Raw genomic sequence first — 18,747 nt, 5'->3', positions numbered from 1 at the left:
ATGTCACAAAACTGAGCTGCTCTCGTTAAAAAAAATGGACTCTGCTCCTCATGGTGCTTGTGTTAACACTGGCACACACACACTTTTTTGTGATGATTAACACCGGCTGACGTGCACTTCCTGTTTCCTCATCACAAACCCTCCTCCTCAACAGAACCTTCTGCTCACTGACTCAGTGGCGGCCAATCAGGGCCAGCCAGATCTCCTCTGCTGGCTGGATCTGACTCAGAACACTACATTCTCCCGTTCATATGATTATAAAGTTCTTCTCCATAATGATCCCAACTTTATATGATATATACGCTTGTTGGCATTGCTTCCACCACCACTCTTGTGTATTACAGTGGTTTTTAATCCAATCATATTTCAGCGAGCTTGCGTTGTCAGGTTCCAGGAAATCTGCCTTGGGCCAGCGGAACCGACATCGCAGGCTCCTGTTGGCTGTAAGTGAACACACCACCGACAGTTGCGACAGCCAATCAGATCTCGAGGTCTGAGACGCCAAGGCCAGCTCGCTGGTTTTACACCGAACGTCACACACACGCCTCCTGTGATTGGACGAGCACCGAGAACCGAGAATCATCTGCAATTTAAAATGTAAATAATGTGAGGCATCGGCGCAGCAGCTGCACCAACGTGTTCAATTGTGTAATAATTAATTAGTTTGATGGTTTGTTTCGCTATCGTCTCGTTGGTCTCATAGAGATTGGCAACAATGAGCAGTTTAATGGAGAACTTTAGTGTTGGTGGACTTACTTATCAAAACTTCATTTATTTGAATGTTTATTTAACAGGGGGTGATACATACAACACTGCCACAAGAAAGGGAAAATGTGACGCAACTAAGACGTCCAGCTTCAGCTAAACATAAACAGGATTGTTGAGGAATCTTAAAATTGCCTTTTATTTGACTCAGCAGTGACTTTAGCCTTAATTATAGATTTAAAAGCTCCGTAAACAAAGTTTTGCTCGACTGTGGCACCTGTATGAAGGTGATGCAATGTGATTCTCGATGGTGTCATACTGAGGGGTTGCATTAACTATCACGTCACTGATGGCTGCAGGCGAAGAGCACGACCGCCACTGAACCGACCCCCACGAACTCGACTCAAGGGAAAAGGTGATAGAGCGGTGGCTTCTCCCAAGCTGTGGAAGGCAGGACCCAGTTTTACCAGGTCCTCGCCCTCTGTTGACTCTTCTCAAGCCAACCTTAAAGCCCTCCCGTTCTCCCGCGCTTCTACCACTCTTTCATTCGCCGCTTCAGTGCCGCTTATAACCTTGCTTGATTTCTTTTAACTTGTTTGCTTTGGTTTTCATCTCTGTACGGCACTTTGGTCGACTTGGTTGTTTACAAATGTGCCCTGTAAATAAAATTGAAATTGAAAGTGATGAACTGAACTGACGACGATACATTCCCGTACACACACACACACACACACACACACACACACACACACCTAACACAGCAGGGATGGGCCCGATGTACTCGCCCCTCCTCCCTCTTTCAGCGGGGAGGTGTTCTGAAAGTTCGCAGAGTGAGAGACTGTGTGTGCGCGAGAGAGGGAGAGAGAGAGACAGACAGACAGGGGCGTGGATGTCAGATCAACTCCCGAGAAGTAAAGAAGAAGAAAAAACGGCGCCCCGCCCTCCTCACTTGGCAGCAGAACTTCTCAGCAGCCGAGTTTTCTCTTCGACGGCTCGAGTCGAGGCGCAGCGGAAGAAGCCACCTGTGACCGTCTAGCAGCATGGAAGAAGAGGCGCCCCGCACCGAGTCCCGCGCCAGCACCGAGCCCGGCAGCCAGGCCGCCGCCGCCGCCGCCGCCGCCGCCGCGCAGCCGCCGCCGCCGCAGGCCGAAGCCGCCCTGGAGATCCTCATCCCGGCCTCCGCCCCGTCCGCGCCCTCCTCCCCGACCCCCACCGGCACCCTGTCCCGCCTGGGCTTCAAGAGCCCCGGCAGCCCCACCGGGGCGGCGCCGGGCAGCCCCATCGAGCGCGGCCAGGTGAGCGCCATCACGGTGGTGGCGCTGCTGGACAAGCTGGTCAACATGATGGAGGCGGTGCAGGACAACCAGCAGCGCATGGAGCAGCGGCAGGCCGACCTGGAGGGCGCCGTGCGCGTGGTGCAGGGCGACGTCACGCGCCTCTCCAAGACGCACGTCGGCACCTCCAACAGCGTCAACAAGCTGCTGGAGCGCTCGCGCAAGGTCAGCGACCACCTGAAGGGGGTGCGCGAGCGGCTGGACAAGCAGGGCGTGCAGGTGAAGAAGCTGGAGGCCAACCACAGCCACCTGCTGAAGAGGAACCACTTCAAGGTCCTCATCTTCCAGGTGAGGTGGGGGGGTGGGGGACTAGCGTTGTAAGACCGAACCAACCCAGACCAAGACCTTCTGGAGACCAGAAGGTCATCGAGAGCATGGAGACCAGAGCAAGACTGAATATAGCAAAGAAAAACAACAACAAAGCACAAACAAATGACCAGAATCTTTTTTTTAAATTCCACTTTGCTTCTCACTGGAGCAGCAACATCTCCTTCAGCAAGGTGTCTTTCATCATTCTCTCTAGCATTTTGCTGCTCCGCCAAATATTTTCAAAAAACAACTTACTAATAAACTAGGAATAAGGGGGCAGGGTGTCACTCTGGGTGTCATTCTGGGTGTCACCAGCAGAGCGTGAAACAGCAGCAGCTGGATTCTTCTCTGGTATCATCGTGTCACTCTGTTGTTGGCTGAGTCTCCACTGGTCCTGATCAAGGATCCCGAGTCGAGAGTCCGAGTCCGAGAGGAGGCCGAGACCCTCAGAGAGTGGTCTGGAGACTGAGACCAACCTCCAGCACTGCATCACTAGTGTGAACTAGCCGGTCAGCTTAACTAAGTCCCAAAGTGAGGTCATCCTGCTGCAGTGTGTGTCTGCATTCCTGGATTTGCACAGGATTTGAAAAAAAAAAAAAGAAAAAGACAGAAAAAAAAATCAAAGTGCATTGTGGGAAATAGAGGAATGTGTGTTTTCTGGTTTGCCCGCCTCATCAGTTCGGTGGTGGTTGATTAAACTAAACGTGTGTTTTTGCATCAGAGTCCTCGTTTGCATGGACCTTTGACTGGCGGAAGCGAGTGAAGGGTGTGTTTCCCTGTGCCAGGCAGCAGCAGCAGCAGCAGCAGCAGCAGCAGCATTATTATATTTTCACCACCTCAGACTCGTCAAACAGGCCTCCAGGATCTCTGCGGCTGGAAATATGCTGCACCTGCACTGCTAATGGGAGGGTTGGTCGGTGCACCAGGTCTTAAAGGGAGAGTTCAGCCCAAAATGTCTCCACGAAGGTGTGGTCACACTGTGTTGTGTGCCTGAGGTTGTGTAACGCGACGGGTTTACCTGCTCCGGGAAGTCGCTGCACTGCAGGCTGAATGTGTGTTTGAAACGCTGCGCTGCATCACAAGGCAAGAGAGGGCTGCAATGCAACGCAACTGTTGCACAAAGTGGGAGCTCAACGTGGCCGAATAAACCAGCGAATCGGCCCTTTAATGTCTGAAGTCCAGCTAAGATCCTTCAGTTTGCCCACTGCGACTCCACTGTGTGTGTGTGTGTGTGTGTGTGTGTGTGTGTGTGTGTGTGTGTGTGTGTGTGTGTGTGTGTGTGTAAGCAGCAGCAGCAGCAGCAGCAGCAGGGTGTGTCTGGGAACGCAGTGGCAGGATAATGCAGCAGCGCTCAGACTGGATCTGTTTACAGCCTGCAGTCATGATTCAGCCTGACGTGCAAGCTCAGCCTGGGTGACTGTCACATCGCACCTGTGACCTCTGACCCCACGTAGCCCCCCCTCCCCCCACCCCGGTCCCTTTCTCGCCCCTTCCTTTCGCTCGGCCGTCAGCCCCTCCACCCTCCACCTGCCTGAGCGACTGCAGCTCCTCCTGCAGCTCCTCCTGCGGCTCCTCCTGCGGCTCCTCTCACCTTTGAGTCACGCTGAGCAAATAAAGGCTGAATTTCTTTGTCGTGCCGTTGCTGCGCGACACGGTCGCGTCACTGTGTTCGTGCGTGCGTGTGTGTGTGTGTGTTTGTTTATGTGTGTGTGTGTGTCACAGAAAGGGGGCGAGGCCAGTATTGACACAGCCAGGAGCGTCACCAGGACAATCCGAGCTGCAGGCTGCAACTTCCTGTTTCCTGCTGCCGCTGTCTTTCTTCTTCTCCTTCTCCTTCTTCTCTCTCTTTTCTTTACGTCCGGTGCCTTTGCACTGCTCAGGTATCCAGAGCTCCAGGTTGTTGTGTGTTGGCTTGTAAAGTTGAACTCACACCGTGGTGATCAGCCACTCACCTGATTGTCACCTGACGCTGGTGGATGGAGCCGAGGGGGAGGGCAGGAGGAGGGGCGCCTCAGGTGGACCTGCCCCTGCTGCGTGTGTGTGTGTGTGTGTGTGTGTGTGTGCATGCAGCTTGCCCATTGTGCCACTGCGCTGATGCTAATGCTAATGCTAATGGGTTGGCTCAGGTGTGTGAGTGAGAGCCAGCGAGTGTTCCTTCCGATCCCCTGCACGGGTTGTGTGTGTGTGTGTGTGTGTGTGTGTGTGTGTGTGTGTGTGTGTGTGTGTGTGGCAGCAGCAACCTCCCCCTCGCCCCCCCTCCCCTCTCTACCGGTTGTTTGGAACAAAAAAAAAAATTCAAAATCCATCCCGAACACTCGTGGGCCTGTACGCAGCAGGCCGGGCGGAAACAATGAGGGTTTCTGGGTGGCGCTGCGGCGCTGCGGCGCTGCGGCGCTCTGAAGGGCCTCCAGCCACCGCCGGGTCAGAGATGACGGCGCCGTGTGTCCATCTGTCCGTCCATCCCCTGCCTGCCCGCCTGCCGCTCCGCTGACTTCCTGTGCATAACGAGACATAACGAGGGCTTAATTGCCGCCGCTCGGGCCCTTGTTTGTTTGTTTCTTGTGTGCCAGTGCTTTTCCTGTTTCCACACAGCCCCTCCCACACACACACACACACACACAGGCACGCACGACAATACACACCCAGTTCCCAGTACGACTGCTGGTGTGTCGGTTCATTCTTAGCGTTTTCAGAATCATCAGTGGCAGAAACATCCAGTCTGTGTTTTTTTTCTCTTGGCTTCATGTGAATTAAAGTGGATGTCGCTGCTCCTCACAACACACATCACTCACGTGCACTCCTTTTCTTTCTAATCTCCCCATCTGTTTATCCGACGGTGGAATTTCATCTCAGCCAAACAAGTCGGCCGCAGCGCTAAATTGAGCTGGAGCGACGACATGGGGTGGGGGTGGGGGGGGCGGTCTGATTCCTGATTGGCTTCTTTTGCCGCTCGGTCAGTCGATCCTTTGGTTTGCTAATCACGCAGTGGCAGCGGTGGCAGTCGGGGCCGTTCGCACACTGTCAGAGAATTCTTAACACATTTTTTTCATACGGCGCCGCGCGGTGTGGCAAGAGAAAGCGTCGCTGAGCCAAACTAAACACGGCGCCGGCCAACCTGCGTTCTTTTGACTCGTATAAAGTCATACCAAGTTTGAAAAAGAAGATAGAGGGGGGGGGGGATTGTTCTGTGTGATTTGCGTCCAGCCCGCTGCCACTCCCTCTCAGCGGCCGCTGCAGCTGCAGCTCGGCACAGCCACACTCGACCAAAGGTTAGGCCTTGGAGGTGGAGGCCCCGCCCCCGGGCAGCAGGAAGTGGACGCACTTTTCCCACACACATTCTGAGGCGGCGGACTTAAATGTCTCCACCCCCCCCGAGCGGCTAAATTCACTGCCGTATCAGAGAGGCAGCACGGCGGTTTCATCAGAGTGATGATGTGGAAAAAAATGATTAAAAAAAAAATTTAATAAAAAAAATTGCAAATTAAATGAGGTGACCAAACTGGCAGAAGGGCTTTTTGCCAGGTGCTAGCTGTGTATTCACTATGCGACGCTTGTTTAGTCACTGTTGTATGAAGCGGATGCTCGTTACTTCAGAAGAACGCAGCTGTGCGCCACACTTTCACACCTTCGTGCAAGTGTGGACCTTCTCGGGTGGATTCTGGTGGAGGTCGGGGTTCTAGGTTCTAGGTGCAGGAGCAGGCCGTCAAGTCAAAGCGTGGGCCGGGCGCTTTGGCAGTTGAGCGGCAGTGGAGAACACTTTTCAACTTGTCTGCTCCGAAACAATAGAGGCTCGGGGGTAATTTGAGCGTAATTACAGAGCGCGCTCGGTGCGGCGGCGTGCGCAGTCCTCCGCTGGCGGCGCGCTCCGCCTCCGCAGGTCGCAGCAGGCGGCTGATTCACTGCACCGCCTGCCTGCTAGCCCGCAGCGCAGCAGGCCTGCTTTGGAGAGTGCAGGCGAGTCGCTTGCATCCGCTTCGTCGGCATTGAACCCGTTTTAACTCGGAGCACTTTAGGTTCCGCAGGCAAAGGCTTTGGCAGGGTCACAGCTGCCACAGTGGGCCGAGCAAACTGCTTTTCCAAACTTGATTTCTGTCTGTCTTATTGTTGGAATGTGGACGGGAAGGGGGGGGGGGGGTGGGGGGTGGTCGCCGTGCTCGCACTGAGGTTAAGTTTTTCTTGGATGTTGCATCTCAGACGGGCAGGTTGCACGGGTGTGCGCCTGAGAAATGGAAGTGGCCGTTCCAGAGAGCACCAACGTCATCACATCCTGCAAGCTGCTAGGATGTTGTGGCTCGTTCAAGCGGCTGAAGTTGGTGATTTTTCACACAGCACACGGACTCACCGCAACACTGCTGTGTGTTTGTTTATGTGGTTGTGGTTGTGCGTCGCTATTGTGGGGACAGAAGAGGTCTGCGGCGCTCCGAGACTCATTTATAAAAAAGGTATCGTGTAGGATTATAACATGTTGTATGTTGTGGAGTTCTATTAGGTCTGATTATATGTTCAAAGTAACGGCAGCCCAGTGAGAACTACAAACCCCAAACAGTCTCGTGAGCTCCAGCATGCAGGCCAGTGACTGCAGTGTTTTGACGATGCTGTTCTCCAGCTAATCCATGTTTCTGCAAGGTTTGTTTGCCTTTCAAAGGGAGGAAGTGACATTTTCTCACGGCTTACACTCGCATCGCTGCACGTTACAGTAGCAAGACCGGAGGCGCGTCCATAATAAAACAGGTGCATTATGTTTAGTCACCTGTGTTTGGTGCTGTTCCTGATGCCGGCAGACAGAAAGCGAAGCGCTGTGGAGAGAGCAGCGAGGAGGAGGAGGACGAGAGGCGGCTGGGCTCTTTGGTAAATGCATGTTGATCCTCAGCGCTGCGGCGCGTTTGGACAAGAGATTATTTGCGAGTTTGCTCGCTGGCAGCCCGCTGGGGTGCAGGAAGAGGCATCACCGCTTGCTAATGCCACATTCAGGTTTGACAGGTCTGCCCGCTGCTGCAAGGCCCAAACGCAGAGAGTGTTCGTCCTCGCACGCCTTCTTACCACACAAGCTCCCACTCTTTGAGCGCCGCGGTGACCCAACGCACACTTTTTTTTTTATTTATTTTGTTTTGTTCCAGTGCAACTGAAAATGTCCACGCTAGCGGCGCTCGCCGAGACAAAAGAAGGTGTCGGCTGGGGAGAGGGCGGAGCCTCGCGCCGTCTCTTCCTCGAGCATCGCGCACTTCCACCGCCGAAAGTGCCCAAGGGCGCATTGCTAGCATGTTTCTCACCGGCCTCGGGTTATTGACGAGGGGGCGGAGCCACTCACTGCTTTTGCACAGTTCACCTCAGAAAGCTGCTCTGTGCTGTGACTTGCTCCTGGCTCCTGTAGCTTCGCCAACCCCCGACGTGTTGGATGCAGGAGTCGACTTATCAGAAGCCGCGTTAATCATTGAAATAGGCTCCGACAATGTCGCTTTGACGCTTGTGCGTTGAAAGACAATATTTATTCCTGTGGCCTGGAGCTGAGATTTATTAACACGACGTAAACGATATTTAACTCATGAAACGTCAGGTAAAGAAAATGTCGTCACGCACTGGCATCTTGTTCACTCGCTGGGCCGGCTGTGCGATCGCATTAACTCACGTCGATCTCGTCTGCCAACAAGCCACCACACAACCAGTCTGCTGAAGAATCTTGCCTGAACTGTATTGGAAAGAAAACAACAAAATACGGTACTAATAATAAAGCACCATCGACCGACGTGCCTGCACCATGTGCAGTGCACAACTGTGACACCTAGTGGTAAAACCTCGTATTTGGAGCTCCTCCGACAGCGCCGACAACGTGACAAACGCTGCAGAGCGTGAACAACGACTTCTAGGAGATCCAAACGGTCCTGCGGTCGTCCCCAGGAAATGACGCTGCGCATCGAGGCATCGGCAGCGTCGTCCTCTCTCGTCCTAGTCCAGTGATGGATGACCAGCGCCAGCTAGTGGCCAAATGAGACACGCGTCAAAGACAAGTAGGAGTTTGCCTTGCAGCAAAAACCAAACAAAAATAAGTATTGGAATGGAATGGAATGGGCGTGTAGCATGCTTCTTTTTTTAAAGTTTTCAAAGGTTTGAGTAGTTGAATGGAATGTTTTTTCGGAGTTGATCCGTCCACAGACAGGTCACCAAGTCAGTGCACGTTCCGCCACGTGTAGATTTGACTGGCACGTCATCGGGACGTTGCGAAAGACTTGCGCTCGGCGGGTTTAGAACCTGCTCATTCCAGTCTTGGCCCGATCGATACAATTTCTTTTTTTTTTAAGCTGCCCACAACCTCTGTTACTTGGAACCGAGGAGGTCGGACAAAACCATGAGGTCCGTGCAGTTGCTCCGGCCGAGGCCGCAGCGTGCGTGGGCAGGAAGAGGGGGAAACAATGTCCTGTGATTCTCAATGAAACATGGAGAATCACAGAATGTCATTGAGATAAGAGGACGACTTCCTGGCTCCTCCTGTCGACGACGCCCACTTTCTGTGACCTCCTCACCCCGACAAACATTGTGACCCAAAAAATGTTTGGTTGTTTTTGTTTTTCTTTGCGGCGACTTTATCAAACAATGACTTTTGACGGGCGGATTGTGGAATTGTGCTGCAGAGGAGATAACGCAGGGATCGAGACGTGCAAACACTCTGGGATGTGTTGAGGGGCTGCGATGAGGGTGAGGGGGGGTGAATAATGTGGGGGGTGCAGGTATTGTGGGGCTAATGTGGTGGTGGTGGTGGTGGAGGTGGAGGCGGAAGTGACAAGAGGGCCAGTCAGCCGTGGGGCCTGATTGTGATGAATGACTTTTCTCCTGGGAAACAAAGTGCGTGCAGGATGTGAAGCGCTGGGAAACAAACGGCTCAGCGCCGTCGCCGGGGCCCCTGCAGGTTGGCGCTCCTGCCCCTGCTCCTGCTCCTGCTCCTGCCCCAGCTCCTGCTCCTGCTCCTGCTCCTGGCCCCTGCTCCTGGCCCCTGCTCCTGCCCCTGCTCCTGCTCCTGCTCCTGCTCCTGCTCCCTGCCCCAGCTCCTGCTCCTGCTCCTGCTCCCTGCCCCAGCTCCTGCTCCTGCTCCTGCTCCTGCTCCCTGCCCCTGCTCCTGCTCCTGCCCCTGCTCCTGCCCCTGCCCCTGCTCCTGCTCCTGCCCATGCTCCCGCTCCTGCTCCTGCTCCTGCTCATGCTCCTGCTCCTGCTCCCTGCCCTTGCTCCTGCTCCCTGCCCATGCTCCCTGCCCCTGCCCATGCTCCCGCCCCTGCTCCTGCTCCTGCTCCTGCTCCTGCTCCTGCTCCCTGCCCCTGCTCCCTGCCCCTGCCCCTGCTCCTGTCCCTGCTCCTGCTCCCGCTCCCGCTCCCGCTCCTGCTCCTGCTCCTGCTCCTGCTCCTGCTCCTGGATCCACGTGACGCTGGCCGTCAATCACTTATTGTGATGTGCGATGATTACACAACCCTGCAGGGGCCACTAAACACGCTGCCTTTGCGTGTTGGTTGCGATGTCATGCAAATGTTTTTTCAGAGAGGCGGCGCTCATTAAGCCAGAGGGCATCGTTTGAAGCTTGAGTTTGCCGATCAGATAAACACGATGCAGTGAGGTGGAAATTCTCCGGTGCTCTCGGAACCCTCGGTCTTCTGTCACTGTAAAAGAACTCAGGAGTGAGAGTTCATCGTGTCACTGGCCGGTGACAGAAAGCAGAGTTCCGTTTCCTTCCCTCCCTTCCTTTCCCTACTTCCTCCATCCACAGATGGAGGAAGTGAGTGGTGGTGGGGGGGGGACTCAACCAGCAGGCCAGGCCAGAGGTGAGCTGGAAAAGTGGCTGCCCTGCTCTGCAATTCAGAGAATGCAGCCGCATGTCATACATGACCAAAGGCAAATACTCTCAACTAGCAGGAGCCTGGTGGGCTGTTAGGTCAGCAGGGTGGGTGGAGGAGGGGGGGGGGGGGGGGGTGGTCTTCTGAAGTTTTCCAAAAGCCAAAAAGTGCTTTTCTTCTCTCTTCTTCAACAGCCTCCTTGTCACCACAATGCCTGCAAATTGCCGCCTTATATAAAAAAAAATGACTGTAATTGCTGTGTTGTTCACACGCCAGACTTCCTCCAATGCGGGCGTATGGATTTCCTTCAGGTTCCTTTTTGCAGCGCGGGACTCAAAAGTTGACGGCGAGAAATGACGCACATGCGGATGTCGAGCCGGCGCGGTCGTGTTGTGTCGTGTCGTGTTGTGTTGTCGTGTCGTGTTGTTTTCACTCAGGTTGTTTGGCTCGTCGGCCCTCTGCTTCTTTCGCAAACAAACACGTTTGTTGAAGAACAATCACAGCAATACGTCCACTATGAAGTTGGCAGAATTTCCACCTTTCAAAGATTTCAATTCAGATTTCACTTCTGCCTGTTTCGTGTCCGTGCACCACTGACTGTCAGACGGCCTCGTTCCACCAGCGTCACCCGGCTAATTACAGTGCAAGGACATGGATATATATATACATATATATGTGTATATATATATTTATATATGCACACACATATCACTGTGAAAGGTGGAAAACAAGAGAGGGAGGAAACAGGATAAGAGCAGCGAGACAGAAAGAGAAACATTTTCAGTATCAGTCCACAGGGGTGTGTGTTACAACTACACAATGAGCAGTAACACAAGTCCACAGGAGCCCTTCCAGGTGTGTGTGTGTGTGTGTGTGTGTGTGTGTGTGTGTGTGTGTGTGTGTGTGTGTGTGTGTGTGTGTGTGTGTGTGTGTGTGTGTGGGGGGGGGGGTAATCCTGCCACTCCCTCATCTCCCAGCCCCATCTCCATTTGAATAGAGCAAGGCACTCTGGGAAATAGGTAGGCATCAGCATTAGCCCTGGAACTCCCAGCATGCTTTGCAGGGTAGACGGAGCCTCGATCACTCAGCACACGCTGCCTGCCAAACGAGTTCTCTGCTAGCTGGTTTGATCCGGTCCAGTCGTTTCCAGTAGAGGAGCGACTTCTTCAAAACAAACAAACAAATAAATAAATAAATAAATAAATGAATAAAAAGTTGTTTGAAAAATACTGACAGACACAGACAAACTCCTACATTCCCCCCCGGAGGATAATGAGTGCCTGCTCTGAGAGTACATTAATTAACAGTGTTCCCGGGAGAGGAGCGTGAGAAAGTGAACCACCACACACACACACACACACACACACACACACACACACAGGACAGACCTGAGTTGAGGAGTATTTTGGAAAATCCTGTTGACTCTCGCTCGCTAAGATTGTTGGAAGTTGAATTGAGGACACTCTAATTTTCTCTCTCACCATTTGGTTCGCCAAACATAGAAAAAAGAATTTTAATGAGAAGGCCCAGAAATAGAAGGTGTGCAACATAGAGGGACGATAAATTCAGGCAGTAATGAGTCCCTCATGCTAACTTTTACTTGGCCATTAGCGCGTCCCAATTAGCTTCGATGGTTGGAACCACTGACAGTTTAATCAAACATCAACACTGTCGCCGCGCTTCGGACCGCTTTGAGCTGCACCCATCAGGTTCAAACAAGCGTTCACAAGGCCAAAACATTTTTTTTTTCCCCGTGCTGGGAGATTTTCCCGGCTCGGCTCCGAGGGATCTACCACCCATCAGGATCAGGGCTAGCGCACTGCAATAAAACGGCAGGCCTCAGTTTTCCCTGGAAGGCATCTGAGTTTCGGTGACGCTGCCTCCCACATTCTCCCGCCGCAGCAGCGGGACGATGATATCAGCAGAAAGTTGGAGGGCATGTCCAGACTGGAGTCGGAGGCGTGCGCGTCGGATATTCAGAAACCCTTACGAGAGAGAACCATCAGAGGATTACTGGCTGGGGAAAAATACCTTTCCACTGAACCCGGTTGGAAAAGTACCCGTTCACCGCCGAGCCAAATTACCTTCAACACTCAAACGCTTTCTCTTCTTCTTCTTCTCGTGATAAATAATTGGTCTTGTGCGCGCAAGCTGATCCACAGAGTCGCTGACTGCACGCGGTCAGCGTGGGTGTGGCACTGCAGCAGCAGCAGCAGCAGCAGCAGCAGCAGCTCTAGGATCCACATCCTGCTCATTCAGACATGACGGCGTCAAATTACAGCAGAGTGGAGCGAAGGTGACGGACCGGCGTCCGTCTGATCACACGCTTGGTTTTTGCAGCCTTCAGCAGACTGAACCACCGCATACGTTTGGTGCACACCTGAGCTGCGAGCCACGCCCACACGCTAGAGGTCAGGTGATCCGGTGTCTGAAGGGGGGGTGGGGCTGGGGTGGGGTTTTCTGCACGGTTAAAACAGTGGGTGGGTGGACGGACTCGCCTCTGGTGTGCAACTTCATCAAGAAAAGGCCAGGAAGTGTTTTTTTTTTTTAGATCTGTAGCTGCATAGTTGAGGGGGGTGCAGTTGCATTTTTCTTTCTTAATCCTGTGTGGAGGCGTCTGACTAACTGGAGGCTTAAGTGGATGTCACGGCTTCAAACTCACACATTTGTTGCCCTATTTGCAACTGTGCCGTCTTTTGGGTATATAGTAAATAGACTTTGTATCATACGGTGTGTATTCAATGTGCGTGTGTGTGTGTGTGTGTGTGTCGGTGCGGTTGTCATCTAGGAAGACAACGTCAACACATGAGCTCCTCCTGCTTATTAGGCTACTTAGTAACTTTGCCTTCTTAACTTTTACCTCCAACTACATTGGCTCTGCTCTCATGCTCTCCACTGACCCACTGCGCAAAAGTCACAACGCACGACAGCTTGTGAGTAGTGGGAACAATGGCGTCGTCATTTTTTTTTTTCTCTTCTTGTGCGCACAAACGTTGGCTTGGCGGGCGAGGAGTGAAGAGTGGACAGCAGGCATGAGACCATCTGGTTGGCCCAGTGCTGGAGAATGTGCTAATGACACACTTCTTCGACACGTTCGGGGCATCTGTATCCTCTAAGCTCTCCAGAAAAATGTCGCCTAGAGATGCCGTGCATTTTTTCTTTCTTTTTTCTTTTTTCTTTTTTTGAGACGCTGTCATAAAGTCCAGAAATGTTGAGTCGCCGCTGACAAACACGATGTCACGGTAAGACCGTGTTTGTCATTCCAACAGTAACAGCAGGCGGCACAGACACTGTTATGTTATGTTATTATCTTGAGGGTATTATATATGTACTGCACACACACACACACACACACACACACACACACACACATATATGCATGCATACATACATGTTCCAAACTGCTCATGCACACAGTGGTGGCCTCCTTTCCGAGCTTCGCTCCTACTGAGGCGTTTTTAGTGACGGAATCAGAAAGGGACTCGGGCTGCACCGGCACTCTTGACTCACCCCTCAGTGTCAAGAACTTGGGGCAATAAGGGCCAAACCTCCAGTTCATGAGTCCTCAGTGCGTGCAGTCGGCCTTTGTGCGGTTCTGTTGTGCGCTTAAAGGAAGTCACGGAGATGAAACAAAAGGCCGAAAGGACCAACAAAGTGCACCTTTTTGTGCACGACTGTCTGAATATCTACTGTAACCATCCGCGGGTTCTTTTATTGGGGTGCAAAAACCCAGAAAGCCGCGCGACCAGGAAAGAAAGTGCAAGTAAGAGCGTGACGAGAGGAGTGTGGCTCCTCCAGAGAGAGGGGGAATGGTTCAGACCTCCTGAGGCAACAAGCGGAGGAGCGTGCAGAGACTGGTCTGATCACTCCTCCGTGGGCAACCCAAGCCAACGTGTCAGGAGAGATTAGTCGGCACTCGGTGCGTCAGAGTGACTAATTCAGAGGCGCCACTGAAGGTTTCGAACATTTCTCGCATTCTGCATTTAGAAACACAGACTTGAAACGTCTTGGCGAGGAGCAGCATACTTTTAGGGACGTCAGATGGTTACGTAATGAATCTAATCGAGATTAATCTCTGCCTTTCCATAGTTAGCCGCGATTCAACATCGTTTTGAAGTTTAGTATGTTGGTGGGTGCTGAAACCATCACCGCAGTGTGAATTGCACACAATAAACACAGCTCGCGTTAGCAGGAGGCAGTGTCGAAACGTAGCACTCTGGCGGGGAGGACATCAGTCTTCCGATTAAATTGCATTTTGAAAAATTAGCACATTGTATTTAATCTCGTCGCAGTTAATGCATTGAGATTAAGCACCTTGAGTTGCAAGCCTTTGTATGAAAGGTGCTATATAAATAAAATTTGATTGATTGATTGATTGATTATGAGAATGCTGACAGCCACATATTATATATTCTGTAAAAATAAATATATTTTGACCAATTAAAGCAAATTGGGCGGCTTTCTAATACTTCTCCCTCTTCTTCCCTCCGTCTTTTTCCCCCCACCAGGAGGACAATGAGATACCCTCCACCGTGATGGTCAAGGACTCCCTCAGAACCCCGCTGCCAAGCCAGTACGATGCCGAGTCCACGATGGTCGCCCCGTCAGTCACGGGCTCCGCGGACGGCTGCAGGGATGAGACCCTGCAGACCGTCAGCCTGTCGTCTGATGAGGACGGCAGCTTCGCAGTGCATCACGTCGACGACGACGAGCTGGGCGAGGAGGCCGGCGCCTCGTTCAAAGTGGAGAGGAGGTCTGACAAGTTCAAGCGCGACAGTCTGAAGAAGGTCGACAGCATCAGGAAGGCCTTCTCGCGCCGTAGCATCGAGAAGAAGGTGAATCAGATCACCACCAAGATTGTGCCGCCGGAGAAGCGTGAGAAGATCAAGAAAAGCCTCACCCCAAACCATCCCAAGAGCCCGTCCTCCAAAACCTCCCATTTTATGGTGCCTCCCATGGTCTTTAAAGTCAAGAAGGTCAGAGATGGGGAGACCCCCACGCCGGACATAGTCTCACCCAGCGAAGAGGCCCACGTGGAGATTCCTCCTCTGGGCATCATGAGTGGGGAGATCCCCCTGGCTGAGGTGCACATGGAGGAGTTGATTTGTGAGGAGGAGCTTCCGGAGGTGGAGAGTCCCTCCAGCCCGGAGAGCTTGAAGGCCGAGCTGGCCATGAATGGAGAGTCTGCGAGCGTTGAGTGTGAGGTGACGGATCTCTGCGCCGGCCTGGCCGTCCCAGAGAGCGTGGAAGATGTTGGCGAGGAAGAGGAGGAGGAGGTGGTGGAGGTGGAGGAGGAGCAGCAGCAGCAGCAGCAGCAGCAGCAGCAGCAGCAGCAGCAGGAGAAAAACAAAAGTGCTGCTGAGGCCACGGTGGAGACCCAGATCCCCACAGCAACGATCTCAGTGGAGCCAGTGTCCTAATCAAGATTCTACGTTAGTGCACGTCAGTGCGAGCCTCTCATCCATCCTATCACATTTTACATACAACCCTTAAAAAGCACACGTCATGTCATCCAGCCTCGGCCAGCTGCCACAACCTTCTTCAAACCATCACCGCCGCTGCCTCGGCCAACTGGCCGTCACTGTAGTCCAGTACAACCAGTTGGTGCAGGTGCTTCTTAGGCTCCGCAGGAGGGTGGGGGGGAAGGGGTGAGGGCGGGGTGGTTGTTCAAAGAAACAGCATTGCGGCAACAAACCCATAACTCAGACCCACTGACTGGTGCCCACCTCCTCAGATCATCTCCAGGGCTCTGGGCCAAGCATCTCCTCCCCCCTGTCTTTGTCTGCCCCTCCACATCTTCTCCTTCTCCTGCAAGAACGACAAACGACGCCATTGTTGCTTTGTGTTTTTGTTTTTTTTTTTGCCCCTGGAAAAATAGTAAATCTTGCAAAAGTGCATATGGCCCATCAAGGCTGTGTGTTGCTAGGTTGTGCGCGCGCTGGAATCTGGTTTGTCGCTGAAAAGCTCCTGAAGGTTGTTTATTGGTGAACAAGAGGCTGTCTACTGAATTCTTTGGCCTTTGCTTAAAAATACTATTTCCAAGCTTGTGACTATATACCCGTATCCAATCCCCCAGGACCTCCTGTTGGTTTGTTCCTGCCTTAGAATAACAGCCAATTAGTTGCAAATGACACTTAAAAAATACACAGTGAGCTTGTAGGTGTTTTCCAGGTTGTTTGAAATTAATTCTTGTTGGGCTGCAAGTAGTGAAAATTCTCAAATAATCCTAATGTTCTCAGGAATTGTTCTAATCAATGTCCATATTTGTTTTAACAATTTTTTTGTGCTTATTTGATAATCCAAATGACAAGTGTGAAGGTGATTATTGCAGAGTAGAACTGCAGCGGATGTTGAGACGCAAATCGATCTTCGACCTTTGAACTCCACCTGCTGCGGCCATCTGTCTCCACTTAATATCTTTGTAATGTAAACTCCTAGCAATCGTTTTGTGTTTTTCTTTGGAAGGCACATTACCTGCTTGGTGTGTGTTTACACATTTAGCTCCATTCATAAGTGATTTATAATAACCACCTCGACCTTATGGAGTTGTCCAAATATAATTAATTTACTTTTTTTTTAATTCTTTGGATTTAATTGTTGGGTATGTGGAAGCTGTCTCTGTCTCTCTCGTTCATACATCCTTACCTTGGCTGATGAAATGTTTACTCAGTTTTCTCATTAATTGGCCAGTGCATTCATTCACTGTGACGAAATACACTCCTTCCAAAAGCCAAAATACACATTGACCGTCTCGTACATTGCCTTTACCTTGCAGATGTTTGCATGGAAGCGAAGCGAGTGTCAAGTTTTATGATTACCAGCTGCATTTTACGCATTCACCAGTCAAAATTATGTTGTGAGGTCACGCCCAAAAGTCCTTTCCCTCGCTCCAACTACACTGAAAATATATATATTCTTGCAAGTGATATGTGAGTCTATGGAACCAGATACTTAAAAGTGGAAGAAAGTTGAAGATAAGACAGAAGACAGATGATTGACTTCTGCTGTGGCCATTTTTCATCCTCTTTGCCCTCCAGTTGAGAGTGTGCCAACAGGAGTCAAGGGCAAGCTGGAGCCACAGGTGCTCTGATTCTGCAGAGGCCGGTGGCGAGAGTGGGCGGTGTCATGCTTTGGAGCTAACTTTAATTGTCGAAAAGGGTGACAAGTTAACGCGGAGCGGCGTATTTTCAGTTTGGGAGAGAGGTGTGATAATGGAGAGTGTGAAATATATTATGTGAGAGGGGGTACTGTAATCAAACTTTGAGAAACTACTTTTTTCTAAATTACTAATGTTCCGCTAGTAGAGAAGACAAAAACAAAAAAAAAAAAAAAAAAAAAAAACTTCAATGCTGTGCCTTTGAATTCCAGTGTTGCAACCTGACAAGTGAACACTGAAACCTAACTACAGTCTGGTAAGCCGAGAAGTCAAAATAGCATAAAGCATTCAAAATAATGTCAATCGTACTCAACAAAATGTACAAGTGAACTTTATCTTTTTAACAAGCTAGTTTTGCTCACTGGGATTTTTCAGTTAAAAAAAAAGAAAAAAAAAAAAAAAAAAAAGGTCATCTGTGTTAATGAAATCTGTCTTGTGATTTATTTCTCTCTTTTTAATACTTGTGTACATCGTCTTACTAAAAAGGGGATTGAACACTAGGCTTTGTGAACATGTGCGTACCGTAGAGGTTAAAATGTGACCGGCTTTGAGGTATTTTCTCTTCATTTGTGCAACAGGTGATCTTTTTAAACATGTGAAATTTAGATGTGTTTTCAAAAATATGTTGTTAGTCTGGAATTCAGATGTTTACCCTGGACTGCTGTTAAGAAATGCATTGTGCTTAAATGTTTACTCAGCAGATAGCTAGATATCACAGGTGTTTGTGAATTTATGTTGAACATAGAACTTTGTAAAAACAAACAAATAATAATAAATTCCTTCACTTCAACCAAAGAAATATCTCACCGCTGACAGTCGTTTCAAGCATCTTGTTAACACACAAGCGTTTCCTCTACTTAAAAGTTTAGTATCATACACATCAATAAAGATTTTATAACATGAACGTGACGTTTGTCTGTCCTTTATTAGCAGCGATGGGCGTTGTGGGAGATGAGCAAACGACAGACATTCCTAATAAGTAACCATGGGTTGTTGTGTGTGCGTCAACCTGTGATGCCAGTATGTCAACATGTATTTAAGGTTGCTGTCACAGGGTGTTGTTTCATTGGCTCGGTTATTAGCTGCATAGATTGGGAATGACGCTCTGATTTTTTACACTGTTGGCAAAAGGTGATTTAACATCCAAAGTAGAAATTACGAGGGGCCTAAAATTAAGTTATTTATTGTGGAGCCGCTGCTTTATTTTTTTTCTCAGAGGGCAAGAGAAGGCATCAAGATCAGTGGTCCAAATTTGAGATCAAAGCCTCGAATAGGTCAAACAGAGTCACGACCCTTGTTGCAGCGAATGCTAAGTAAGGCTCTTGGTTAAAAAAAAAAAAAAAAATTGTGGGAGAAAAGATGTTTTACTTGTTTTGAAATATGTTGGAACTCACCAAAACATCACTGTCATTTTTTTTAATTTTTTTTT

General features: G+C 50.7%; 1 protein-coding gene across 3 annotated transcripts; it reads left to right on the top strand.

The window, feature by feature from the left end:
* Nucleotides 1–1,550: 1,550 nt before the first annotated feature.
* cavin2a (caveolae associated protein 2a) lies at nucleotides 1,551–18,222 on the top strand. 3 transcript variants are annotated; one of them, XM_076013974.1, is made up of 3 exons: nucleotides 1,551–2,327; nucleotides 14,671–15,447; nucleotides 15,484–18,222. In XM_076013974.1, exons 1-3 carry the CDS (start codon nucleotides 1,746–1,748, stop codon nucleotides 15,580–15,582), a joined length of 1,458 nt encoding a protein of 485 aa, XP_075870089.1. In that variant the 5' UTR covers nucleotides 1,551–1,745; the 3' UTR covers nucleotides 15,583–18,222. The 3 variants fall into 3 exon arrangements, with proteins under 3 accessions (XP_075870089.1, XP_075870087.1, XP_075870088.1); XM_076013972.1 differs by having other exon boundaries at nucleotides 15,478–18,222; XM_076013973.1 differs by having other exon boundaries at nucleotides 1,552–2,327; nucleotides 15,481–18,222.
* Nucleotides 18,223–18,747: the final 525 nt, after the last annotated feature.

Source organism: Nelusetta ayraudi, unplaced genomic scaffold, assembly GCF_046127955.1.
Source record: "Nelusetta ayraudi isolate G7.1 ecotype Tasmania unplaced genomic scaffold, CSIRO-AGI_Nayr_v1 ptg000163l, whole genome shotgun sequence".
NCBI lineage: Eukaryota > Metazoa > Chordata > Actinopteri > Tetraodontiformes > Monacanthidae > Nelusetta > Nelusetta ayraudi.
This window is presented reverse-complemented; position numbering and strand designations above follow the sequence as displayed.

Bases quoted from the DNA above. Each gene is read 5' to 3' on its own strand.
- cavin2a (XM_076013972.1), top strand. From the start codon at position 1,746: ATGGAAGAAGAGGCGCCCCGCACCGAGTCCCGCGCCAGCACCGAGCCC. The intron at 2,328-14,670 runs GTGAGGTGGGGG...TCCCCCCACCAG, and splicing joins TCAAGGTCCTCATCTTCCAG to GAGGACAATGAGATACCCTC. The intron at 15,448-15,477 runs GTGGAGGAGGAG...CAGCAGCAGCAG, and splicing joins AGGAGGAGGAGGTGGTGGAG to CAGCAGCAGCAGCAGCAGCA.